Source organism: Musa acuminata, chromosome BXJ1-7 (genome assembly GCF_036884655.1).
Source record: "Musa acuminata AAA Group cultivar baxijiao chromosome BXJ1-7, Cavendish_Baxijiao_AAA, whole genome shotgun sequence".
NCBI lineage: Eukaryota > Viridiplantae > Streptophyta > Magnoliopsida > Zingiberales > Musaceae > Musa > Musa acuminata.
In genome coordinates, this window is record NC_088333.1 from 6,713,749 (window position 1) to 6,741,218 (window position 27,470).

The 27,470-nt window shown below is 37.6% G+C and overlaps 2 protein-coding genes across 5 annotated transcripts; one reads left to right on the forward strand and one right to left on the reverse strand.

The window, feature by feature from the left end:
* Positions 1-908: 908 nt before the first annotated feature.
* LOC135678503 (WRKY transcription factor 72A-like) lies at positions 909-5,218 on the forward strand. 2 transcript variants are annotated; one of them, XM_065191398.1, is made up of 6 exons: positions 1,111-1,235; positions 1,539-1,649; positions 2,221-2,313; positions 2,834-3,349; positions 3,436-3,549; positions 4,034-5,218. In XM_065191398.1, exons 3-6 carry the CDS (start codon positions 2,254-2,256, stop codon positions 4,970-4,972), a joined length of 1,629 nt encoding a protein of 542 aa, XP_065047470.1. In that variant the 5' UTR covers positions 1,111-1,235; positions 1,539-1,649; positions 2,221-2,253; the 3' UTR covers positions 4,973-5,218. The 2 variants fall into 2 exon arrangements, with proteins under 2 accessions (XP_065047469.1, XP_065047470.1); XM_065191397.1 differs by lacking the exon at positions 1,539-1,649 and having other exon boundaries at positions 909-1,235.
* Positions 5,219-5,492: 274 nt separating this feature from the next.
* LOC135582673 (uncharacterized) lies at positions 5,493-26,096 on the reverse strand. 3 transcript variants are annotated; one of them, XM_065191400.1, is made up of 10 exons: positions 25,902-26,096; positions 25,589-25,763; positions 23,123-23,174; positions 17,407-17,480; positions 16,485-16,571; positions 15,713-15,856; positions 13,289-13,340; positions 11,495-11,568; positions 6,563-6,673; positions 5,493-5,924 (listed from the first exon to the last, which is right to left on the reverse strand). In XM_065191400.1, exons 2-10 carry the CDS (start codon positions 25,714-25,716, stop codon positions 5,915-5,917), a joined length of 732 nt encoding a protein of 243 aa, XP_065047472.1. In that variant the 5' UTR covers positions 25,717-25,763; positions 25,902-26,096; the 3' UTR covers positions 5,493-5,914. The 3 variants fall into 3 exon arrangements, with proteins under 3 accessions (XP_065047472.1, XP_065047471.1, XP_065047473.1); XM_065191399.1 differs by lacking the exon at positions 25,902-26,096 and having other exon boundaries at positions 25,589-25,869; XM_065191401.1 differs by lacking the exon at positions 25,902-26,096 and having other exon boundaries at positions 6,538-6,673; positions 25,589-25,868.
* Positions 26,097-27,470: the final 1,374 nt, after the last annotated feature.

The window sequence follows — 27,470 nt, forward strand, 5'->3', positions numbered from 1 at the left end:
AGCTAATGCAGATCGATCTCTTACTTGCAGGTCTTTGGCTAGCTATCTTCTCACAAAAAAAAGAAGAAAGAAAGTCTTCCTCTTGCTACTATTTTAGTCGTCTTCGATTGCTACTTCATTTGTTGGTATGACTTTGGATCGTAATGGTTCTTCAACATCAAACAACATAAAATAAAGCGTTCGATTAACCTGCACCAACTTGGAGCTGCTTAAGGAAATACATGTACAGTGCAGCTTCTCATTGATACAGGAATCATAAGTGCACATATGAGCAATAGAACCTTGTCTGATAACAATTCAAAAGAGTAACATGGGTAATAACCTCAGCAGCTTCGTCTGTCACTTGAGCAAACAAAAGTTGTAGAAATCAACAGCTATATATATATATATATATATATATATATATATAGGAGCTTCTCACCCAAAGATCAAGTGGGGAGGTCATAATAATAGAGTGTCAACTGCACGTCCTCGCATGGATCTTAAAGCCTGTTCATCATATCACTTCATGATTAAGATTAACATCTTGAGAGTCTTTTATGCCTTCCCTACATAACCTAATCTACGTCAAGAACTGTTGTTAAATGCTGCACAAGTAAGAAGGATTCCTACGACCGTCATGCGTGGGTCACGCACACCTTCCGCAATGGTCCCTCCCGCTCCCATCTTCCATGGATGAATGGTGGGTGGTGGTCCACGGCGCCGATGGTTGACCGGCCGTGGAGGAGATGCGGGGCCCACGCCCACGCGATCTGGCACCGGCTGTGTGGTGGTGGTGGTGGTGGGGTTTGACGAGGGGCGCGGAGATGCCATGTGACGAATGGACTGAGGAGGGTGGAGCTGCGGAGGAGCTTCAAATGGCCCTACGGACTGCGGCTCAGGGGAGGACGTAGGAGGTTCCCGGTGACTGACCTAACGCCTCACGACATGCACGTCGCAAACGTTGAAAACCCCTTTCAATTCTTTTGTCTGCTGCCTCGGTGACCTCTGCAGCTGTTGTTGACGTCGAGAGATGTATGGCCTTTTAGATAAGCTCTCAGATCCAGTCGTCTTAAGCAACTCAGGAAGAGGAGGCTTCCCTTTATAAGCTGAGAAACGGTGTGCACGTCAGACAGAACCTTGAGACTGCTTGGGCGGCCGGTTTGCCTCCGATGGAGGTAATAATGCTCAAAGCACCTGCTGCTGAGGATGAGATCTGTCCTGCTCATGAAGAGGGTACTGTAGAGGTTGGAAAGGTTTGGCTTCTTCTTCCCTCTTATCTATCTTTGTTCTTGATTCATTAGGGAAGAACAAAGTACAAAAGATCATTTCCTCTTTTATGTATTCACTTAGAAACATGCCGTATTGTCTTCTACTTTCTGTTTGTTGATATCAGCTTGTGGCTAACAGTCATGTCCAGTTCAGTCCTTTTAGCCGACTGTTCCATATTCCTGACAAGACAACTTGGACTTTTCCTCGGAGCATCTCTAGAACATGAAATCATTGAACTGTTCATGCGTTGAAATATCATTATCGTAGCTGTTTGTTTCGTTTTGTAGAATTTTCATTTCATCTTGTGGAAATTTCATGGACTCCTATGAACCTTAAATACTCTTCCATGATCATTCATCAACTGAGCATTTCCCAAGTCTCCTTCTCCAAACAAGTAGGTATGGATCTCTCAGTTCTCTGTTATTACACAAATAGTCCATCTGTGCTGTTCCATGTTATTTCTAATTGTTTCCTTTGAGCCCGAAGAGATTTGTGCATCTTTAATTCAATTATGATTCATCTGAGGATAGCAAACCACCAAAATTTTTGGTGTTACTGCCTGCCTTTTCATCCAAAATACAAGAAAAACATCCCTATATATTCTGAATCCTTGATGCTCTTCAACAGTTTTAACAGCCTAAGTTAGAGAAGATAAGTGATTGAGAGTCCCAATGGTGATAGTATATAATTACATAGCTTCCAAGACAATAAAATCCTCAGCTGGTCCTCCAACAGGCCACCATTAGATTCCATGTATCCAGAGAGAGCTATGATAAATTATTATTCTTGTTTGATGATGTAAACCTTACTATGATTATTTTTTTTGTTTATCTATTTATTTTGAGGGGGAACTTTGAGACCAAAAGACCAAATTCCAATTGTGCAACCAGCAATTTACATAGATGAAACCCTCAAATAAATTGAGCCCTATTTCTTGGCAGAGATTTCTAACCAGTGTTTCTTTAACAGGTTTCCGCTGCCACCTCAAGTGAAAGATCACCCATGGAGGCAATCTCAAGACCATCTCCTTCCAACACCAAGGAATCGATTACAACCAGCCAGGTTAGAATGTCCACCATGCAAACAGTACTCAGATTTAGAGTGCAATCAATAAGCAAAACTAAACATATTCTTATGGCCAATATATATGGCTTTTTCTCAAGGTTATATACATCATGCAGAATCACAATTAAACCTTATATTTTGTACTAACTTTGCAATCTTTTTTTTTTTTGTTATTTGTATATTTCAAAGTTTCTGTGGAGGATTAATGTAGACATTTACAGCAAAACCTTTTCTTTTTGTAGAAAGGATTTTATGATCACTGACCAACCAAAAAAATAGGGGCCAATCTGAAGATAGATTATGTATAATATGAAATACACCATTCAAAAGCCTTGATCAAAACTCAGTTCTATAGAGTGAACTCAGCTCTATGAAGCATCAAAATCAATTGAATTTTTTTTGCATACATTTACAAACAACATGATGTAGATGAAGACATAAATTATAGGATCCTTAATTGAAGTGTTATCATATGATCTTCAAAAGGTCATTTTTGTTCTCTCATGGTATTTTGCAGGAAGAGCAACTCGAGTACACTAAATCAGAAATGGGTGAAGTGAGAGAAGAGAACCAAAGATTGAAGATGATCTTAGCCCAAATCGTCAAAGACTACCAGTACCTGCAAAAGCAGTACTTCGATATCCTGCAGCAAGAGCAATCTAAGAAGGCTCTTGAGACAGCAGAGCCTGATAGTGTGGAAGAACCTGAGCTTGTTCTGCTGAGCCTTGGCACCAGTTCAACTGGGCAAAAGAAGGAAGAGATCAACACATGTAAAGATATTGGAAAAGACGGAGAAGGTCTAACTCTTGGATTGGACTGCAAATTTGAAGGAACCAGAAAGAGTCCCAATGAACACGAGTCAACCATTAGCCCAGACAACAGCTCTGATGACCCCAAGGAAGAAGAGCCCGGGGAGCCATGGCCACCAAGCAAGATACTGAAGAATCCCAGGAATGGTGATGATGAGGGCTCGCAGCAGCCCCAGGTGAAGAAAGCTCGTGTCTCCGTGAGAGCAAGATGTGATGCCCCAACGGTACGTGTGTACTCACTACAGTGAGCACATTCTCACCAGGATTATGAGCCGCTACATGTACGGATGATGTTTTGTTCTTGTTGCAGATGAATGATGGATGCCAGTGGCGGAAGTATGGGCAGAAGGTTGCCAAAGGAAATCCATGTCCCAGAGCGTACTACCGTTGTACGGTGGCACCAGGATGCCCTGTGAGGAAGCAGGTAAGCTCCCATCTTTCCTCACTGTCATATTGTTTCTTCGGCACATTAAGATCTTAGTTAGGGTTTTGCTTTGGCATAGTGTGATCCATTTGCTGTAGTTTATATTGGATTGATAATAATGCAAGTTGATCTTATCATTAGAATTTTCTATTAACAACTTGCATCGGAAGGTCTCTGACCAAATCTAATAGAGTAAGTGTTCCATATACGTTCTGACTAGTTGAGGAGGACATTACTGGATGCAGACGTACACGCAATCTATAGACCATTCAGTTTTAGATTCTATTTCGAAGTGTATAATTGTTGTTCACTATTAGCTTTCGGACGGTCGATGTTCTTAGTCTTCTTTCTCTTCATCCTGACGACTGAGCCGTCCTAATCCTTGATGTTGACTTCCTTCTCCATCTTTTAATATCTTTCTTAGTCATCATAATTAGAATGAGAAATATCGTGCACTTCAATCTGTCAAAATCCATGTTCTCAGGTGCAAAGGTGTGCGGAAGACATGTCGATACTGATCACCACCTACGAAGGAACCCATAACCATCCTCTACCCTTATCAGCCACCACCATGGCCTGCACCACCGCGGCCGCCGCAAGCATGCTGATGACCGGCTCGTCGACCTCGGGACAAGGCATGGCACCACCAGCCATCGGACCGCTGTGTTCCTCCTCGACTGCGGCCGCAGCAAGCACCAGCCTCCATGGCCTCAACTTTGGCATGTTAGGCAGCTCCAATGCGAGGCAGCCTTTTCTCCCAATTCCTTCGATATCTTCCACTCCTTCCTATCCCACCATCACACTCGATCTCACCGCACCACCCTCGGCCACATCCCAGCTCAACCAGTTCACCAGATTCCCGAGGTACTCCTCCACAGGCTTCAACTTCTCCTCGGAGTCTACCACCATACCAACATCTTGGAGCAATGGGTACTTGAGCTACGCATCTCAAGCATACAACAAGGGCTCCAACACGGGTTCTCTGAGCCTCGGTAGGCAATCTCAGGACTCCTTCTATCACTCCATCCTACAGAAGGCCATCAACTCAGTTGCTGCTACTACTACTACTGCTGTTCCTTCTCCTTCTCCAAACCAGCATGCATTGACTGACACAATCGCGAAGGCCATCACGTCGGATCCCAGCTTCCAGTCGGCGATAGCTGCCGCCATAACGTCGTACGTGGGCGGCCAACCCGGGAGAGAGGGTGCAAGCCATGGCCTCCTCAAGTTGGGAGGGCACTTCAACTCCTCGGCGGTTGCACAGCTCTCAGCCGCCGTGAATGGTTGCGCCTCCAGCTACTTGAACAGGTCGAGCAGTTCGAGTTCCAGCCACCAGCCCAACCTGCCTCTCCTCCAGCCGCCACTGGCCTTTCCCACCCCCAAGACTGCCTCTGCTGATCGCAATAGTGAAAGCATAGACTGATGGCTCTCTTTATGAAAGATGATTGATAGAAGATAAGCATACAGAGGGTACAAAACTTTTATGCAGGGGAGATTTACAGGTAATTACCCTGCATAAAACTTTTGTCTCAATAGAAGGGAGGTGAAGGAGGAATTAAGTTTGCTTTGTTTCATAACCTATAGTGCAGATCATAAAAACAACTGTTAAGACACATGAAGAGATTGATTAGGACTGAAGTAACAGTTCAAGTGTTCTATTTTGTTTCAAGTGCTTCACTGCTGGTCAAAGTTGGACAAGATTTCATGGCAAGGCATACTCCTAAGTTTATAGTGTCAAATCACATCGAACCAAAGCCAAATCTTCAAACAGTTGCATCAAACTCATAACATGAGAATCTGACGAAACAATGAAGTTGGGAAGCAGTTCAACACCCAATCGATAGTACTCTTGGATTGATGATAATTTGCAGGTGAGAAAGAAGGCTATAGTTGATGATACTATCACCTTCGCACACTGCAACCAAACTGATGAGCATTGAAAATGAGGAAGCAAATGACATCTCTTCATTTGGTTTCACTTTAAAGATTTTAATTACAATCAGTCACAGTCCACTGTTGATAAAATGAAACATAAAAGCCAAGTATGTATTCACTTGGAATCCACTTTGATGCTTCATCAAAGGCTGTGCAGGAGGGTATCAAGATAGATCCATTGGCTGCAACAGTTTTGCAGCATCCAGAGAAGGTAATTGAGTATAAAGAGCAAGTTGAGATAGCTCTTCTGCAACAGTCACAAATCCAGATGCCGTAATAATGAACATTTTTTCAACAGTCACAAATCAGTTGATTGGCAACAGAAAATTCCGAAGACTCAGATTTTGTAGTTAAATACTTTAATCGGTCACTCCATACACACACACAATCGAGGCAAACCGCAGCCGGTCACTCCATACACGTAAGCCAACTAATCCTTCCTGTAGAACAATAACAAGAGTTCGGGAGAAGAGTTTATTAGTAAATAGGTCTTACAACTGACATAACCATATAGAGATTCATTAATTGTTTCTTAAAGACATTCATTTATACAAACAGTTGCAAGTCTTATATTCCTCAATATATAATAAATGCTGAGTTGCCTGATCCAATAAGGTTTCAAAACAATTCACTTCTTTAACAACTTAAAGAAAATTTAGTAACACAAAAGTTTGGTAAAATTGATAAATATACTTCAGAGAGGTAGCACAAAAGCTGACTAACATCATTCTCTTCTTTAGTCACAAATTATAAGATACTCATTTAACAGGACCATTCAACAAATTTTCAAACACTTCCATATGCGGCAGCTCATTTATCATCCCAGACAATGATAACTAGTTTAAATATCATAAAGGACACTGCACAACAGAAGTTTTAGGTCGGTTAAATTTTTACAACAGCACCCCATGAATATGAATGCACAAGTTGGTTAAATCTTTATAAGTTTATGCTAATTTAGTTTCTGTCAATGTTTTGGCAGATAAGATCAATGATGACATTAAGCAATTCCAGCAAGTCACGATATTAAGGCCAACAGAAAAAGTGAATGACCTGCCCAGAAGCATTTGAAAATTACTTGGCGGATGTACTTCCATGCTTGCTGCGGGAGTCCAACAAAACATGGTACATTGGATCTTCCAATGAGAGCCGGAGAAGTTGAATGACAATGTAAGCACACGTTGTGATACTGAAGCAGGAAAACAATGAAGACATCAATATCAGTAATGAATATAAGGAAATAATACAAACAACAGATTACCAATCCTTTGATGCACATGAAGAAGATATTGAAAGTATAACGTCAAATTTCATAGTTCCATTTCCACAAACTTATAATGTCATAGATACTCCTTTAAAGTTTATAAACATTCATAGACCCATTGGAATAGTATTTATCAACACTCCACTATCATCCAGCCATGAAGGTAGCAATGGCTTGGCTTCCCAGTTCGCTGGTACATGTTGATGATGTGCTGTTAGAGAGGCTTATTACAGCTCAGGAGATATCGCTGGCATCTTACCTTGCATTTGTTCTTCTCCCTTCCATCTTCTCCCTTCGCTCTTCTAGTCACCATCTCCCACAACTGTCTTTCATTTTTATAGTCTCATTGTTGTCAAAAGATTTAGGTGTGGATGAGAGGGTGAGGTCATCTAGATGGAAGGTTAGATTTTGCAGAGGATGGGTGACGACCAGACTTAAGAAGCAGGTTTTATCAGTCGGGTTAACACCTAAGATGTAGACATTTCGGTGGTGGGCTCAGTCCTTTGGCTTTAGTAACTTTGTTTAGGCTACTATGATCTTGAGTACATTTACCATGTGTTAATTTGAAGGTCCATGACTAGAGTCGAGGTGTCCTTACGAGAACCTAGCCCAACCTGCAACAAATCAACATATTTGTATGTAAACCAGACACATAAATCCGATGGGTCAGTTACAAAGGTTAAATGGAATTCACTTCATAGGTTTATAGGCGGAGTTTCTCAACTTACAAAGAGTATTAAAAAAATGGAGGGAGATTAATCAGAAGGTGAGAGATTTTCAAAGCTAGAAGCTCTTTTTGAATGTATCAAGTAAGGTTTTAATTTCGTACCGTACCGACGTATCGAGTCTTGCTTAGTACAGTACGGTATCGGCATGCCGAGCGGTACGCCAAGATTCTAATGATAATGCCTTCACCAGAACTGTCATGCAAGTGGGAGGAATCAACAACAAAGAAGGTAGCAAAGCTATTCTACATCTCATATTAGCATATTTTTCTTGGACATAATCTGAACTCTTACAAAGGCGGCACCCTAACAAGTAATATTTGTAGGGCTATCATATTTACTTTACGTCTGCAAACATTGATAGTCGAGCGGCCTCGAGACAAACCCCATCCCACCCCCTCTCTCTCTCTCTCTCTCTCTCTCCTGCTCCCATCACCTTCCGTGTCGACGCTCACTGCTTGGTCGCTTTCCTCCACTACCGTCACATCCCTCCCGACAAGCTCAGGCACCCTCCCACGCACCCGTCCGACCTCAAGACGCACAACCATATCCCTCCCCCACGCTTTCTCCTTTCCTCTCTCTCTCTCTCTCTCTCTCTCTCTCTCTCTCTCTCCTGCTTCTCCCATCACCTTTCACATCAATGCCCGCCACTTGGTCGCCCTCCTCCGTTGCCATCGCATCCCTCCCGATGAGCTTTGTCGCCCTCCCACGCACCAATCCGGCCTCAAGATGCACAACTCTCTCTCTCTCTCCTGCTTCTCCTATCACCTTCTGTGTCGACGCCCACCGCTTGGTCGCCCTCCTCCGCTGCCGCCGCCCGATAGCAGGTGGTCCGCTGGGTCGCCCTTCTTCGCTTGGATGCCCTCCTCCCCTAGTATTGCCTGGTAGCGAGCGGTCCGCGTGCCGGTCTGCTGGCGGATTGGTACGTACTGCCCGTACCGAGTGATACGATAAGGTTTAAAAACCTTGGTACTAAGTATCGATAAGACAACAACAATCTTCTAGTGGCTATTCTCAGTTTTGTTTCCATAGTCCTTTGGGTAGTGATGTTTTAGGGGAGAGCAAAGTATAGGTAACCCTTACACTAAAATCAAATAATATTTTAATAATCAATCAATTATAGATTGTAGTGAAAATTGATATAGGAAATATGCACCACTCTGATGAAATATCAAGATGTCGACCAACTTACCCATGGTATTATCCTGTTCCAAAATATAATAACAACCAATATGGATTTGTACCAATCAAGGTTTGACTAACCGGTCAGAGCCGGTGTGTCGGTCGGCCGACGGCATGGCACGTGTCACTTCGTACCGGTGTACCAACACATGGTATGCTGGTGCGTACCGATGTTTTGACGTGGAAGAAAAAGAGGTTGAAGAGGAAGGTCCATTGGATGAACATAGAAGGAAGAAGGAAGAAGGAAGAAGAAAGAAAAGGAGTAGTGCAGTGATACCATGGAAGCAACGATAGCGTCAAAGGGAAGCAATAGCATCACAACGGCGAAGAGGCGATATCGCTGCAGCATCGCAATGGCGAAGCGTCGAAGAGGCAGGCATTGCTACAGCATCGCAGTGGTGAAGCGATGAAGAGGCAACACTAGTGTAGCATCGCAGTGGCGAATCAACAAAAAGGCAGTGTCACGGCTTTGGATGCTAGAAGAGCCCTAATATGCTTTTTTTTAACGCTGAAATGGATTGGGGCCCATCATTTTTTATTTTTTTTATTATTTTAATGTAGATCGCCCGAAAGGGGGTGGTCCGCTTATCGGCCCACGCCCAGATTGGTACGTACCACCGAAACCATACCATTTCGGGTGGTACAACAATCCCTGACCATTCAGTATGGATATGATAAAATAAGTCAATACTATTCGGCATAGGTGTAATATCCCATTAGTCCCACATCGGAAGTGGAGAATATGCATGATTAGCTTATAAGGGCCTGATGAGTGTACTACGTAAAGTCCCGCTTAAGCATTTTGGTCCGTGGTTGCAAAGACCAAAATGGAGTTATTGGCCAGTTAGCTCATCAGACTCGGGTCGTGACATTTGGTATCAGAGCCGACCTAGCATTTGGGCAGGGTGAGAGGGCTCGAGTAGGAAATGGCTACCCGTGGATGGAGTCAGAGAACTCATCACGGCGTGGAGCCACCACTCGAGTTAATCCTCACATGCACTATGCTAGGGTTCGATCTGGGATATGTTGGACCTTGACGAGGACGTCAAGCTAATTAAGTTGGGGATAATGTAACATCCCATTAGTCCCACATCGGAAGTGGGGAATATGCATGATTAGCTTATAAGGGCCTGATGAGTGTACTACGTAACATCCCGCTTAAGCATTTTGGTCCGTGGTTGCAAGGACCAAAATGGAGTTATTGGCCAGTTAGCTCATCAGACTCGGGTCGTGACAATAGGTTCATACATGTTCACAACTCAAACTCAACTAATCTTAGATCGAGTCTATTACTTAGCAGAATTTTAAAGTTTATCCACGTACACTAACCAGTAGTCATTAAATCTATCTAAATAATATAATATAAAATCAGTACCAAGAATATGTTAGATATAATTAGAATCCGATGGAGTTGCCAATAAGCCCTCAAACCCCGAACACGATCTTGAGGTGGTTCTATAATGGTAAGGTAGGTTCATACATGTTCACAACTCAAACTCAACTAATCTTAGATCGAGTCTATTACTTAGCAGAATTTTAAAGTTTATCCACGTACACTAACCAGTAGTCATTAAATCTATCTAAATAATATAATATAAAATCAGTACCAAGAATATGTTAGATATAATTAGAATCCGATGGAGTTGCCAATAAGCCCTCAAACCCCGAACACGATCTTGAGGTGGTTCTATAATGGTAAGGTTAGATTTTATTGCTCTGAATACTTGATCTATTGTATTTGAAACATGTTAAGATGTATTGTGAATTTTTATTTGACTTATTAAGTTATTGCAATGTTATTTTTTATAGAGATATTGTACTCATGATATGTTATTATTATCCCAAACAATCATATACATCTTATTAGACATCCATTATAGGTGATGTGTAATCCTCCAAAATAGTCAATATAAGTGGAAGAGAAATGATAGACAATATAAGTGGAAGAGAATTTGTCATTTGATCTAGCACTCTTAGTCAAACCCAGCCATATTAAGCATGTCAGAGAAATGATAGACAATATAAGTGGAAGAGAAATTGTCATTTGATCTAGCACTCTTAGTCAAACCCAGCCATATTAAGCATGTCGAGCCTAATGAGCTAACTGGCTCATCAACTTTGTTGAACTCAAATCATGGCCAAAATACTTAAGTTAAAGTTGATAGCAGTACACTCATCAGACCCTTATAAGTCAATCTTAGTTTTACCCAGTTTCAATATGGGACTATTCGGGGCGTTATAATCTCCCCCACTCAAGAGATTGATATCCTCATCAAGGCATAGCATAGCCCAAATCAAACCCTAGCATAGTGCATGTGAGTCATAGTCCAATGGTAGCTCCACACTATGATGAGTCTCTGACTTCATTCACGGGTAGCCCTTTCCTACTCGAGCCACTCACGATGCCCCAATACTAAGTCGACTCTGATATCATTTGTCAAGACTCGGGCATGATGGGCTAACTGGCTTATCAACTTCATTGAACCTAAATCACTGGTCAAAATGCTTAAGTTGAAGTTAATAATAATACTCTCATCAAACTCTTATAAGTTAATCTTAGTCTTGCCCACTTCCAATATAGGACTAATCAGGGCGTTACACTCAGACTCAGGTATGGTATGATATGTGAACCATATCGTTTCAAAAGGAGACTAGTACATCCAATAAACAATAGGAAAGTCCTTGCAATCCTTGACTATTTGGGTAATTTATTTTCAGATTATTATACACTTACCTAATGCAAAGAAATTTATACATACAGATATCATCACTTTTTTGCTAATATATGATTAGGATTTAGGAGTAATGGCAATAAAAACCTTTATATTCAGATACATACCTGCCAAAGCATATCAACAAACAGATCCAGAAGAATGCACTGATCCAAGTTGACTCCTTGTGAACAACCCATACCTGATAAACAATAACAGAGATCATTTTTTCCCTGTAAAAATGGGATTACTAGAGAAGTATACATTTGCACAGACTGTACAATAAATACATGCTCAACAACTTCAGAACCAACAATTTCATTTACCCAAACAAAACCAATAAACAGATAACTACACAAAAGTTTCAGGTAACCTATAAATTATTGTGAAGCCACTGTTAACCAGACTAATACAGCTTAACTTCATGCAGCCTTAAAGTGCAAATTCACATGATCAGATTTTCAAATTGATGCATACATGCTTTGCAACTTTAATACTGAGACATGATATTTGACACAATTATCTCATGAAAATTAGGTGCTTTGTTAATCAACAATACACAAAATCAGCATCAGCTATTTAAAACAAAGCCATAATATGTCGTCAAGATTGTAATCACATCACCAAGATCAATAACCTCAGTACAGTTTAAACTTTAAAATTTAAATGTTGTCTTGGCAGGGACCTTCTGGGACTGTAAAGTGATTATGCAACACTTATTTCATGCCATAACAAGAAAAGAGTTTATTTGTTCATGTTGGTTTCCAGCAAAATCTTTTAAGCAAAACTTTAAGAGAAATCAGATGACCTACCTGAGATACAACAAAGAAAGGCACCAAGACATGTTTAAATGCAATATATATTGTATTGTAGACTTGAACCACTTAAATCATATAAATGTTGACAATATTAGGTAGGAAACATCCACAAAATAGGGTTTTCTAAGGGCCTTGAAAGGGCACCTGACCCATGCAGGCATACCATTTGTCAATACACTTGGCACGTGTCAGTTAGTATCAGCCTTGTCGGGATAGGCACAGTTCCAATACCTGAAACATCAGACCATAACTAAGCTCAGGCTAATAATAGTACATCTATCTGACCTTAGAAACCAATTGAAATCTCCTCCCTTTCTGATGTGCAAAAAAACTGAGGGTGTTAAATTATATCACCATAGTACCATCATCATCCTCTAAGACCATAGCAATAGTGAAATCCACTATGTCAAATTGAGTAGTCTTCAGAAAATACTAGAACAACCATGTCAGTTTGGGTAGCTTGGGGAAATTAATCAAGTTCAGGGTTTGAACAATATATCTGGAAAGCAGGTCTAGGATACATTTTGGTCTGACAGTTTTCAGTTTGACCAAATCTTTATTTGGGTTGGACCAGATACTTTTACCACCCCTAGATGCAGGTTTGTTTGGTATCTTGTATTTGAATTAGATGCATGGATATGTTTCTGCATTATAATTTGACATTTTCTAATGCAATGAAAACTATCATGTAACAAGATAATTAGGTAAAAGAACAAGATAATTAGGTTCTTAAATGCAAGTGGTCTCACTAAATAAAAATTAAAGTAATATACTCCAATAAAAATATATTAAAATACAAAAATAATATGTAAAAACATTTAATACCTAATTCAATCTTTAAGTGCATGAATCCAAACACAAGATCTACAATACAGCATCTGGAAAGTCATAAAATGTGTATTGCTCATGCATACATTTACTTATACACATGTCAAGTTCTGTATCAACCCAAGCAGCTAGAAAATTAATGATCCTAACTTCCAAATTTCTCAAAAGGTTCTCTTTCAAGATGGATAGTAATGAATTTTAAACACATATCTACAATTAAAAAACACTTAGAATGTCACAAATGTTCAGCAAAAGTCATGTAAGACATTGACTTACCGATATAGCAAAGACATTGATATAGAAGTCAATTAAGGTTGCAGCCATCCACCTATCAAGGTTTTATAACAACTCTACCATTAGTTTTAGTAGGCATATCTTGATATCTAACAAGAGAAGACATAACAATGCTAACATCACTAGAACCTTGTTTATTAAAATTCTTAAAGATTTATGATTAAAGAACCTTGATGTGCAAATTATAGGAGTCGATCAAGTCAAAGACAGATATATGCATATATTATAAAGCAGCAATCATAATTCATATTAGAAAGCATTATTCAATATAAAACACAAGCAAATATAACAAATCTAAAATGAATCAAGCTGGATTTATGAAATTTTTTAAGATGTAAAAGAGAATCTAACTTTAAACGCAGATGCAAGACAAGAAAACAGGAACCCTCTTTTAATTCAAATTATGTCCACTGTTGGATGTTTTGCTCCTAGAAAATTGTGTAGTACTTATATATTTAGGGGTTGAGCTACCATTGGCTATAAATTTCATGTGACACATGAGGTGCAACAATTATGAGAAATAATTGATTGAGTTGTCATTATAAGCAAGGAATTAGATTCAAGTATTGAACCCATCTATTTCCGACCAAACCAGTGCGGTATCACCATACTGGTGGAACATCGATTGGTATCGATCAGGAAAAAATGCATATATCTTGTTTACTTTATAAAATATTTTTATATTTTTCTTAGTTTGAATTTTATGCCACTGAAAAAAAATCTCATAAGAATAACAGATGGAATGCTTGATCTGGTTAGTGCTTGATTTTAGAAGTTATTATTTCTTCATTGAATTTTCCTTTTCTTGTCCTTCGCAAAACTATATAAACGAAGAAAGGATTATATTCAAGGACATGGTTGAATCAGTCAAAATTTAACCCTCTCTCATCATGTGCAACTGATATGAGTTATCATCTGTATGTGAGGCACATCAAATGTAAGGCCAGGACTTCTTTGTTTGACACTTAGGAATAAGGATAACTCTAGGAATTATCTTCTCCCTCCCTCTTTTCTCTTCCACCATTATAAAATCCTTGAAAATATGAGTATGTATCTTGCTATAAGAGCCCCTTCAGGATCATGTCCTGCATTAGTTAACATAAAACAAGGAGGGTAGAGATGAAATAACTGACCTTTCTTCTTCCTTTTTCTCTACCTTACCCTGTAGAGGTCTTTTTCCTTATCATCATTGCTTGCACAGTGGGAAAGTCAAACTGATACCTTAGCCCATGAAAGATTTCAATCAAGTTTTACATTAAAAATTATCATAACCAATTTAGTTTGTTAAACTGGTGACTTAGTCAGCTAGTTTAGGCCAAAATTGGTTTATTTAGACACAAAATACACTTTAGAGGCAGGCCTTTGAGGTACACCAAAACCAGTACCGTACCAAGATTCAAAACATTGAACTTCTTGTAAATTTTCATCTGAAGAAACCAACATAGGTTAATAAAGATGAAGAAAACATACTTTGATCTGTATAGCGTAATAGGTTAACTTCTTGGTGATGAAACTTGCTTTGATCAAAACAATAAAGTTTGTAATTTATTTCTGAAATTTGTTTTGATTAATTATTCATTATTTTATAACCAAAATCCACTTATATTTAATTATTTTTACTCTAATTAGGTAGAGTTCATCCTAAACTATGGTTTCTTATTTGGATCTGGTTGATCCGGACTAGCCAAACCTGTGGCAACTGGTAGGTTGGCATACCATGTAACAGTATACCAGTTTGTATCGAACCATACCAATTCATCCATGATCCAAGGACCATATGGGTCTGGTACCGTATTTGATATCTTGCACATGATTTCAAATACCAATCAATGCGGTGCATATGGACTGATATTTTATCGGTCCGCACAAGGACCAATATCTAAACATATCGTCTAACACCAATTAATATTTGAACTTTTAATAATTTCTTCTACTGATATCAGGTAATATAGGTCAATGTACCACCATTAAACTGACAACATAGCTGTTTGGTAGATTACCAAAACCAGTACCAGACCAAGACTCAAACACTTGAACTTATGCTTGTAAATTTGCATCTGGTTAAACCAACACAGTTTAATAGTTTAATCAGTAAAGTGTAACATGTTAGGTTCTTTATGATGACCAATCATATTGTCAACAATATATAATTTTTAACATTTAAACATATCAAGAGATTTATTTTTGCTTCCAGAGATAGCTTATCAAGATAAATATCATCATCTTAACATTTTTACTAATACTGATAAAAAAAATTTATCTGCAGTGCTGAACATTACGTTGCAGGTCAAGCATATATATGTCAAGAAATAATTAAAGAATATTTATTTGTCAAAACATGTAGAAAAACCATTAAAAGCTAATTAGGAAGAGGAATACAAAAAGAAGGTGCAGATAAATGCTTACGGTGTCAACAACTCCGTCCTGAAAGGAAGTCCATCCGTAATTACGGTATAAACAACTACTATTAAAACAACTATACCCAAAGTGCTGAAGAGAACTCTCCCAATCATAATAGAAGAGCACTTGACATTATGTTCATGATCCTTCCTGAATGCAAAAGAAATATACACGATAATAGATAAAACAAAACAAAGAAAAAAAAGATATCACCAAGGAAAATGTGCAGTAAAAAGTTCCTCGTGCCACAACCACATTATGAATTGCAAATTAAGGAATAATTGTACTAAAAAGTCTTAAGCCTCGATTTGGTTCTTCTTGTTATTTTTCTAATGGTAATTTTAACGAGTACTGTCACATTATTATATTTTTCCTTCACAAATTATTGAGAGGAGCCAAGATTATTCATATTTGCATTTTGGAGGTTCAAGACTCATACAGAATTAGCAAAAACTGATGCTACATTTTTGCACTCAAAAAAGTATTTTATAATATTATCTCAAATAATTGCATCTAAATTTCACTTATATCCTTTGCATTTCTTATAAAGCCCTTTTCAACGTGCTTAATTTGTGAGACCGCACACATTCAACCCTCCCTATATAGCAGGACCGCTCTACACGACTACCACCACCACCACTCCCAAAAATGAAAAGAAAAAAAAAAACAGAGTAGAAGTGAAGTCAAACTACCAACAGTTGAGGTTCCATGCATGGAAACTTCTGTATGATTCATTAGAATTAAATAGGAGAAACTTCTAAATAAGTTGATGTTATACCTCAACAAGAGTTGGCTTACAGGATCTTGTAGATGTTGAGATGTAATATTGAACAGTTTCAGAGTGATATAAGCACATGTTGCTAAGCTGAAAAGGAAAACAAAGAAAAGAAAGTATCAGCTCATGATGCACCAAGTCTATGGAAGACCAAATATGTTGTTTGAAATTTGAATACTTCAACATAATATAGGTAAAACAATGACTTTCCAAACTAGAACACTAAGAGAGGTGCACAGAAACATCTTCATAGAATAATATTAAAACATGCTTTTAATGGAAAGGGGAAGTGGACTATTGCAGTAGAAATATATCCATTCATAATCCACTGTCTGATAGGTAATTCCAAAAAAACAAGTATTCCAGAATATAGATAATTACCATTAAAGAGAAAAAGATACTAAAAAAAAGTATTATATTGGCAACACATAAGAATCAAACATCCATGCTGTTTGAAAACCAAAGATAACAAAGAAAAATTCCAAAGTGTCCATTTAATCATGGGAAAACATGACTATATGGTGAGATCTCATTATCACTCAAAAAAAGCATATATACGCTTAATTCTTAAGTAAGAATTTAAATTTCAGTTAGACTGGTACCTACCAAATGCTATGCACCAGTCCAACTAAGTACCAGTAATAAAATATATAGCTCGATACCAATACAATGTTGTTTAATTTTGATTTTAATTGTTTTATTTCAAATGGTACCCTGCTATACCAATACCGTACAAGTTTGTTATGTTATCAGAACTGGTATTTCAACCCTCGCTCTGTAGAAAAGATAACATTTACTGATCAACAAATTGGTACAATAATCATTATTACAGCAAATTTAAGTAAAATATATAATCTCAATGTTTCATGAAATCAGACAGAGAGAAAGTGATACTGATTTTGCACCAAATATGAAACAAAGATACCTTCCAAAACATACTAACAGAATCACCCATAAAAAAGCTTTCATCCAGGTTGGTTCTTTGTATGCAACCCAAGCCTACCATGATACAAAAAACACGATAGTATAAGAACAACAAATTCTTGGACTGGATGCAATATATTTGCTAAGAAAAAATACCATGTATATAATTAGACATATCATAAGAGCTTAAAATATTGGGCTGCATTGCATTTCCCATGTAGACACAACACAGATTTCTGGATAAACTGATGAGTAAAAAGTTCTCTTCCTGTAAACACACTTATTCTAAAAGTTAGTGCTTCTCACAAAAGCCTACAATGATCATTCTGGAAACAACTGCCTCTATTTGAAGTCTCAACATTCTGAATACAAGACATGTCTGCATTAAAGAAATAGCCAAATTTCATCTTAAGAAGTCTCATATTGAAATAGGTACGCTCTTTCATGCAGCAAGGATATGCAACATTAAAGCACTTAATAGTTAACAAAGTTACAAAACTATTTTGGTTGTTAGACCAATTATCAAAAGTTAAAGGATACTAGAATGTGTTCAGTTGTTCACCATTATATAGTGATTAAACATGACGATAAGACATACAAAATAACACTATTGACTAACAGTAGAACTGTTAGACATATACTTGATTCAAGAACTTTTATTGATTTCCTGTAATTGAGTCCTTCAAGTCAATTCATTACAGTCTAATGATTGACTATTTCTGTCTTGTTGTAGCCAGTGATTTAAAAAGCGCCAGGCACCAAAAGATACTAAGGTCCAAAAACGCCCGAGGCGCTAGGCGCTCGCCTGAGCAAAACGAGACGCTAAAATATAAAAATATATAATATATTTAATAAATATAATTATTTAAAATTTTAAATAAAAATATGCTATTAAATTAAGAAAATTAACCGTATTAAAATCAAAATAATATATTATTAATCTAATAAATACAAATACTATTATTAGTATACTGTTAATAGCAGGGTCTGCCATACCGTATCGTACCGATGTTTCGACCCGGGCTCGGTACCGGTACGGTACGATGTACCGAGCGGTACACTCAGGTGCACTGTAGCACTGTAGCACTGCTACAATGCGGACCGGTACCGGGCGGTCCACGTACCGTTGGCCTGTCGGACCGGTACGTACCGCTTGTACTGGGCGGTACGATCCAGTATGGCAGACCTTGGTTAATAGTATACAGAAGGAGAAGAAGGAAGAGGAGTATAAGGGGGTGCTGACTGAGAAAAGAGGAAGCGGCAGCGGCAGTGGCGATAGCGGCAACGGCAGCGGCGACAGCGGCAGCGAGCAGCGGGAGCAGGAGCAGCGAGCGGTGAGCAACGACAATGGCGAGCAGCGGGAGCAGGAGCGACAGTGGCAACGAGCAGGGTTAGGGTTGGGCAGCGACAGCTTATATCGATGCTTTAGTTGGTTCGATTGAACCAACTAAAGCACCGGAGACCGAACCAGACCTAAAACGCTGGTTCGGTCACCTGGTTTAACCCAGGCGCTCGCCCGAAGCTCCCAGCGCCTGGGCTTGGGCGAGCGCCCAGGCGACGCCTCTTTGAAGTGCACCGCCTGGAAGTGAAGCGAGGCGCTCGGGCCTTGCCTCGCCTCGCCCTGAGCGCCTAGGCGAGCACACGAGCGCCTTTTTAAATCATTGGTTGTAGCCTTATTGTGCAGCAGATATATTATCTGTTCTCTTCACAACATTTTACAGATTAAAAACAGAATCATATTTGAAACCTACATCAGCAGGTATTACTATCAGACAAGATGGTTTTCCAACTTTGGCTCACTAGATGAGTGTTGGGCAAGCAAAAATGTTCGTGTCCTATGCACACAAACCTTCTTGTCCCTAATTTCTTTAATTAGAAAAACATTCTTGCTAAAACATCTGTTTTAAAATGCCATTTAAGTCTTTTTTATTTCATGACATGTCACAAGAGCCAATAGACCTAGCATTAGGATCAGGTCAGCCACTAACTAGTATCTTGTGTAGTTTCAGTGATCTAAATGTTTGTCTAGATACTTCTATATTATTTTTATTCTAAGACAACTAAAGAATATATACTTCCAGACTTCCAGTAGCAAATGCTCTAAATTATAATGAATATTGTTTATGATGTTCTAACTATTCTGTCCAACCCACCATACTTAAATCAAAACTACACAACATCGGAGCGGATATTGGGTAGTGGGTATGGGTCAGTCATGCTCATAACCAGATGGATTTAACCAGAATCCATTAATTTGATCCACCAGCCAGTCTGCAACCAGCAAGGAAGAAATGAAGAAGAACAATCGCAGCAGTAGTTAACCAATGTGAATAAGGAAAAAGAGAAGTGAAAAGGAAAGAAAAAAAGGAAAAGAGAAGAGAAGAAAATAAAATAGATTCAGAATAAACCCATATTTAGATCTGATATAGTTTTAGAATTGTCAAATTATTTCAAATTACTTAAGTAGTACTAGAAATCAAAATAGACAAATACATAATCATAGAGTTCAAGTTTTAAATATTTCAAAATTATATTTTTGAAAATATTTTAATTTGGACTCATATACCATACCTATATATTTTTTTAACCCTTTTAGATCGTACACACATATCCTATGTTAGAGCAATGATCATCTTGGGCACAAGGATCGGTATCATACTCAACATCCCATACCCATCTCCGAGCACATAGGAAATTACTAAAACTCTTTGTTGCTCAAGATCTTGACCTCACCTAATAATATCAATTAAAAGAATTTGTTATCATTGTCCCAAAATTACTTTTTTAAGTTTATTTTAGAATGTTATTTGAGTTGTTAGAACAAAATATGGATGCAGATTTAGGTGAACAAATGATGTCACATGCTAAAGTAAAATGGAGGCAGAAGCTCCAAAGTGCTTCATATCAAAAATGGTTTTACAACAAGAAGCAAACCAATATGTAAACTCTCATTCCCTCCACTTTCATGTAAAAAACAAAATGTCAAGCTTTCCCTTTAGGGGACCACTTATACAATGCGGAAGTGATGCAATACAAGATGTACCATGTACAACACTTGTGAGCCCAAACATCTATGCTGGCACTATTTCATACGCAGTCATGTCACCTTCCTTGTGGTGACAGCATGTTATGAATCCTTGTATCAACAAGACAACGGGCATGAGCAAAGCCAAGATGTTCATGCATTGAGGCATCATTCTAAATTATCAATTAGTTAACATTAAGTGTAACTAAGTTACTTTGTAGATAAACATACCATTTATATTTTAAACATTTTTACTGGATTTTAGTTTATTGAATAATTAACACTAAAATTATAAGCATTACAGGTGCCAGAAATGTAAAACTTATATTAGTTTGCATGGTATGAGCTACTCCATTTTTCATGTGTTCACCTATAGTTGAAACCAAGGTATGCAATACTGTACCGTACTGGTGTTTCGAGGTTGGCTCAGTATGGTATGGTACCGGCGTACCGAGCGGTACACCAGGGTTTACTGAGCGATTTCCTCTTACTGTAGCACTGTAGCACTGCTACGGTGTATTACTGTAGCACTATAGCATGATCCGTCTAGTAGCGGGCGGTCCACGTACCGGTATGCTGTCGGACCGGTACCGGCGTACCGAGCGGTACACCAGGGTTTACTGAGCGATTTCCTCTTACTGTAGCACTGTAACACTGCTACGGTGTATTACTGTAGCACTATAGCATGATCCGTCCAGTAGCGGGCGGTCCACGTACCGGTATGCTGTCGGACCGGTACGTACCGCCCATACCGGGCGGTACCATTCGAAATTGCATACCATGGTTGAAACCATTTTGATTCATGAGTCTTGTCACAATGTATGAGCTCAAGAGTCAAGACTATTTAGTGAACTGCAAACTATTATAACTAATAATTGTAACAAAACATATTTGCTTTTTGCATTAGGCTATCCCCATTATGACACTAATAAACAAAGCAACTTAAACTACAAAGAAGAAGAAAACTAAAAACATTTATCATTAGGCAATTTGTTAGTATATGTCCGGTCATTAATAGAAACTGACCAAGGTTTCAAGTTTCTGTTCAAGACCCATACCGGTCACTAGTCAGACCAATATGGGTCCATCATATACCTATGCATCAACAAACGGTGTGCTGGCATACTGGTGAAAAGAGGGAGAGAAGAGGGGAGGAGGACAATGACAGAGAATAAGAAGGAGAAGAAAGAAAAGGAAAAAGGAAGCAGATGAAGAGAAGATGGACAAGGTGATGGTGGAAGAGGAGAAGAAGCAAAGGAAAAGGAGGAGGCATATTGGATCGAAGGAGAGAAAACAGTGATGCGACAGGATGACGATGACAAGGTGGTGAAATGATGGTGGCGAGGGTGCAAGGATGAAAATGGGGAGACTGACCAACGAGAGAAAGAAAGGGAGAATGTGAGGAACATGAGGAAAAGAAGGAAAAATTAAAAAAATAAAGAGTTGCCAAAGTTTTAAAAAGTACAGAAAAGATGTGGGTATTGAGTGGTAGGCTTTCTATCCGATACCCCTGGTTTTAGTCATTAAAACCAGATACTAAGCCTGGTTTGGTAGGGTTAGCAAGAGGTAATGGTCAATTTTTGCGTCTTGTTTCTAATGGTCCAATAAATACTCATCAGTGCAAACAGGTTCATCTGGTTTTTAAATCATTGCAATTGACTCACTACTTAAAGCCTACGAGACCAAGAAGAACCAAAATAAGAAAAAAAATTTCTTTGCATTTCTTTTAATGTCAAAGAAAGAAAGCATCAAAGAAAGTAGAAAGTAAAAATTTGTTCTTTATAGAAATCAATTGTGTAGCAGAAAAAGAGACCTTTCAATTCAACTTTTGCAGTCTACCATCTTTGAAAACAGAAAATAAACAAAAGACTGAAAATGTCTTGTAATTTAATATTTTCTTTCCTTTTCATCTCATTGAGCATTGGACATACGGAAGCCTATCCATGTTGATCCTCTTTTACTTCAGTTTTTGTTCTTACAAGTTGTTTCCTTTTTGCACTTCATGTGGACTATAATCTGGTAGTATCCATTTTTTCTAGTTTTTTAGCAGACCCCTAAAGTTTTGGATTATCTACAAAATCCTTTGTTTCTAAAACATGGAAAGAGATAATATTCCATTTTCCACATATCTCAATCATAGAGCACGCCAAAATTACTGTCATCAACATGGATTGAGTTGGTGATAAATTAGAGCACAAGTTATTTTCACAATCACAATTTTAAACTTCAAAATGAGAGAAAGCATATTGCAAAACCGTGAAGAATCCAAAGGCTGAAATTATCTATTAGTTATCATTGATTTGTATGAATCAATGCAACATGTAAAAATGTCTTCCCTATAAACTAAACCTTAATAAAAATAAGATAGATTAAAAAGTAACACACAAAATATTTTGAAAAACAAAAAATCACAAGATCTCAAATTCATAAATTTCCAGATCCCACAAATTTATCAGAAAGGGCCAAAACCTTACATATTAGTCCCTTCTGTATACAAAGAAAAATAGTAGTGTAAATTCTGCAGTTAATCTTGAGTAGATTTCCAATTTACTAATAACCAACAAGTGACTAATCGGTAAGATAGGATCAAATAATTTTTTATTGTCTTTTGCTTCAATGACAAGGAAACATAATATAGAAAAAGGCAAAGTAGAATAATGTTCTTTAGATAACATCAAGCTGTGGGACTTACCACTATAGCCACAACATTAACATAAAAATCAATCAACGTCGCAACCATCCACCTAAACAAGATAATGAAGCACAATTATAAATATACAGATATGGACAAGAACATGCAGTTCATGAGTCATATTTGTGTTGACAAATACTTCATGCACTTATGTAATAATAGATATATGCAGCACTGCTTAATCATGTAAGCAAACATTGTGAACATGTAAACCATGGTACACTAAGTCCACAATATATTTTCCAAGTTGTAATAGAGTTTTCAGTCTAAAAATATTAGACACTTCTAAATGCCAAGCATTTGTACTTAGATATTAGCTATATCTATATTATTGTGTTCCCTATGTAAAATGATATGGTATTAGTTAAAACAAGGGAAGCATAATTCTTGACCCTAAAAGACAGGATCATCTAATTAGAAGGAAACTTGAGAAAAATGTCTATGCATGTCATAAAATACAAGGGTTGAACTTATAATCCGTAAGGCTGTTGCAATAGAAATATGATAATACAATTTCTTTTTTGTTTTTTGTGTTTTGCAGTCACTAGTTAGTCTTTGTCTGCAGAAAATGCTACTCATCATACTATTTTTTAATGGAGAAAGAGAACTGAATAGAATTGATGTCAGGATCGACCGGAAATGGATCAATTGGAATCAACAAGGTCGGTTGGTCCATGTTGGTCAGCTCAGAGTCAGCCCAGAAAATTAAATTAAAATAAATAAATGACTAAAAAATAATAATAATAGGGACAAACCAATCCACGTGGTTCCCACTAATATACGATTTTGATAGGATAAATGTATGCAACCTTACCTCTATATTTAAAGAGATTATTTCGGAATAATCATATAAAAAAATATTAGAAAATTTTATAAATCATATTTGAGAAACAATAACAATTATACATGTAAAAAATTACCTTCAAATTTCTCAAAATATCTTAAGTTGAAAAGAGACATAAATTGGTATGCAGAACACAAAACCCTGTAATATAACAATAAATGACAAATAAAACAACATATCTATTCTATAATTCTTATAAATCACACAATGATTTTTTTTTATAATAGGCAATTATTATACATACGTAATAGAGGAGACTTAAAAAACTTATTCAACTGCAGCTATGCATACAGTGATGGAACCAACTGTAATCACAATGTTTCTTTAAGCACCATCAGATTAAGTGTTAGGTAATGCAAGGACAAATTAGAAAAACTTCATTAACAAAATCTGATATTAATCATGAAATCATAAATCTCAAAACATCTCTCTTTTCTACCATCATATAGTTACTTACTAATAGATTGGGGATTACTCTTAAAAATCCTTTCCTCTTAATTTTCCCAGTGATGGACAATGAACATCAACATTGGTGGCAGACAATAAATTGAATAGTTGTAGAAAATAACAAAAATAATAACAAAAGTATCTCCTCTAATCCCACAATCATTGTTCCAGGTTTCTTTTTTGCCTTTCTTTCACTTTGACCTTCATCTTCTTCTTTTCATTCCTTCAACCTTTCTCTTCTTTTTCATTTTTTGAGTCAGTCAAATTGCTTTTGCCACTACTTACATATTACAGAAAATGGATATTGTTGATTACGTTGAACATTGGTGCAAAAGATAAAAGAATATAGAAGAAAGAAACTAATAAGTCCAAAGTCCAAACCAAACAAAAGAGAGAAAACTCGCAAAGAAATAATTAGTAAGTTATTAGCTTTAAAAGTTACTCTGAGAATCATTATGCTTTAAGTTAACCGAGTGCTTCTAGTCCAACTAAATGGTCATGAAAAGCAATTAGGTTATGTATTCTACACTAATTGTTAATCAGGAAATTGCATATGCAATAATAATGGTTGAACATAGATTATTCCTAAATATTTCGGTCCAGAAGTTCATTCTTGCCTGCTCTTGATCTCTAAATTCACAACCTTAGAAACAGAACCTCCATATCTAAATTTACCATATACCCCACTAACCCATTTTATCCAATATGTTTCAAATTTGTTTTCTTTGCCTTAGGTTCCCACTCTCAAGCAATACCCACGTATTATATCAATGCCATTCAAGTGTCATCAAATCCTTTTGAAGAGTTTAATAACTCACAACATCGTTTGCAAGAAACATTTGTATCACCAGACCTCACATCCTAATCGACAGCTTCCTGTCACTCCTATTAACTAAGTCATGTAGCTTTAGTTTGTCAGATATGGAGGGTTCCATAAACAAAAAGTTGACTTTGGATCAGTTATACACACGTCAAGTACAACAGCAGTCATTCCTAATTCCAAAGACATCATTGTAGATTGTTGTTCATTATACACACCATGCCTTACAAATGAGACAATGACAAGATCTGTTACCATGCAGGTCCTTATCTATCATAATCCTATACGACACATGGTGCCAATCACAATTGAACAGGAAAACAAAATTAGTATAATCGTCAAAAAGAGAACTTACGGTGTCAAGAGCTCGATTCGGAAAGGTGACCCATCAGTCACAGTGGTGTAGATGAGGGTTGCCAGCATGAAACAACCTAGTGCAAAGAACACAACTTTGTAGGCTACCATGTTCGCAGATGCCGCCATGCCCTCTTCCAGAGAAATGTCGCGAAAATTCCACTTTTAGGGATTCTCTAATGCCGGCAGAAGGAAAGAAAGAGGGGAAGCCGAGAAATTAGAACGTGGAGGAGAACAGTACACGTCACCGCAAGAAGAGGAGTCGTCCCGTCCACGAGAAACCACAATAGCCGCAACGTGAACTACAATCCTACCTTCGAAACATCACATTCAAGATGAGAGTGGGGAGTCGTCGGACGGCAACGTCTATCGCCATCCGGCGTCAAAGAACCCGAAACCACGCCGCCTTTCGCACCAAATATCGTCTTCACGAAAGAGTTGACTGGTCGCAGTTGGAGCGCGCCATCTGGGGCGAGCACTGGATCTCGAAGGTTTCCTTTCCGCCTTCGACCCGTTTGAGGATTTTCCACTTAAAGAGTGAGATAAACCACAAACAAAGCGCACCACAACAAAGCGGTCAGTTAACACGATTTAACTAACAACGAACATGTCGAATTAACGCGACAAAACAATATCGTATCTTTCCTCGGGCAGCATCTTTGTATGCGCTTTGACGAACGAGGACCAACTTGACACGTGCACCTTCCTGCCACGTCAAGTAAGTCTTGTCAGTTCGCTTCTTGAGTCATGCTTCAATTCGTCGTTCGGACATGGATTATTAGGATAGCGGAGTTTACATTATTTATTTTTTAAAATTATATATATATATAACCACTTCTAATCATAGTAATCAATTAGTTTAGAAAATAATTTGGATTAGAAAGTAAATTAGAATTCCAATATCTAGGATTAACTACAATGGCATTTGTAACTATGAATTTTGTCGGCATATATATAGGTATATATTCTAATATGTGAATTTAGATGGACAGAATCACTACAATTTTGCCTTAAGATAAGTACAAATAAGTGGGGAACTAAAAGATTAAAGTGAATTGTATGTCATATTATGCACAAAAGTGTGATTCAAATTTAAACACTATAATAGATTTATTAGAGCAAAATCTATAATAAAGATTTCTGGATTTCTTGCATCAATCAGTCCCATTAGGTTGGACCGAATCGTCCATTCATTCATTTATTGATCAAGGAAAAAAACACAAATTTAGGCCGTCAGATTATCTCTCTGTTAAAGATTCAATCTAATTATTGGATTAATAGAAGATTCTCATATCAAAAGTCCTGCCTATTATTAAGTAGGCAGAAATTACGTCACATACAACCCATCAAGAAATTATGTTTTCGAGAGTTTTTGATCGTATGATAAAAAATCATACTCCATAAAATTAATAAAAAATTTGATAAGTCTTAGATTAAATTGGATTAATAACATACTAAAACACACTAAAAAATTAATATACACATGCATAAAGAATTGGGATTTCTTCCTTTCCATTTCCATGGTGTCTAATTTAGTGTTTAGAAGTAAGGTTTGTTATTTTGATACCATTTAATACAAATGATATATATCGATCGAACAAGCGATCGATATGCATGATACATTAAAATGCCATTATATATTATATGTTAAATATATTCAATAATAAGTATCGTCTTGATAGCGGATGGATAAGAATCGATAAGGCAAACCATGTCATCAACTTCTTCTATGTCTATCTTAATTTTAGGTAGTAAAAATAAAAAGAAATTCTTTAATTCTCTGTTGATGCAATCTTAATTTTTTTTCTTTATTATTTTATACATGGGCCGGTTCATGCTCCAATTTGGGCTTCTTTTCACATGAACAGGTAAAATTTCAAAGA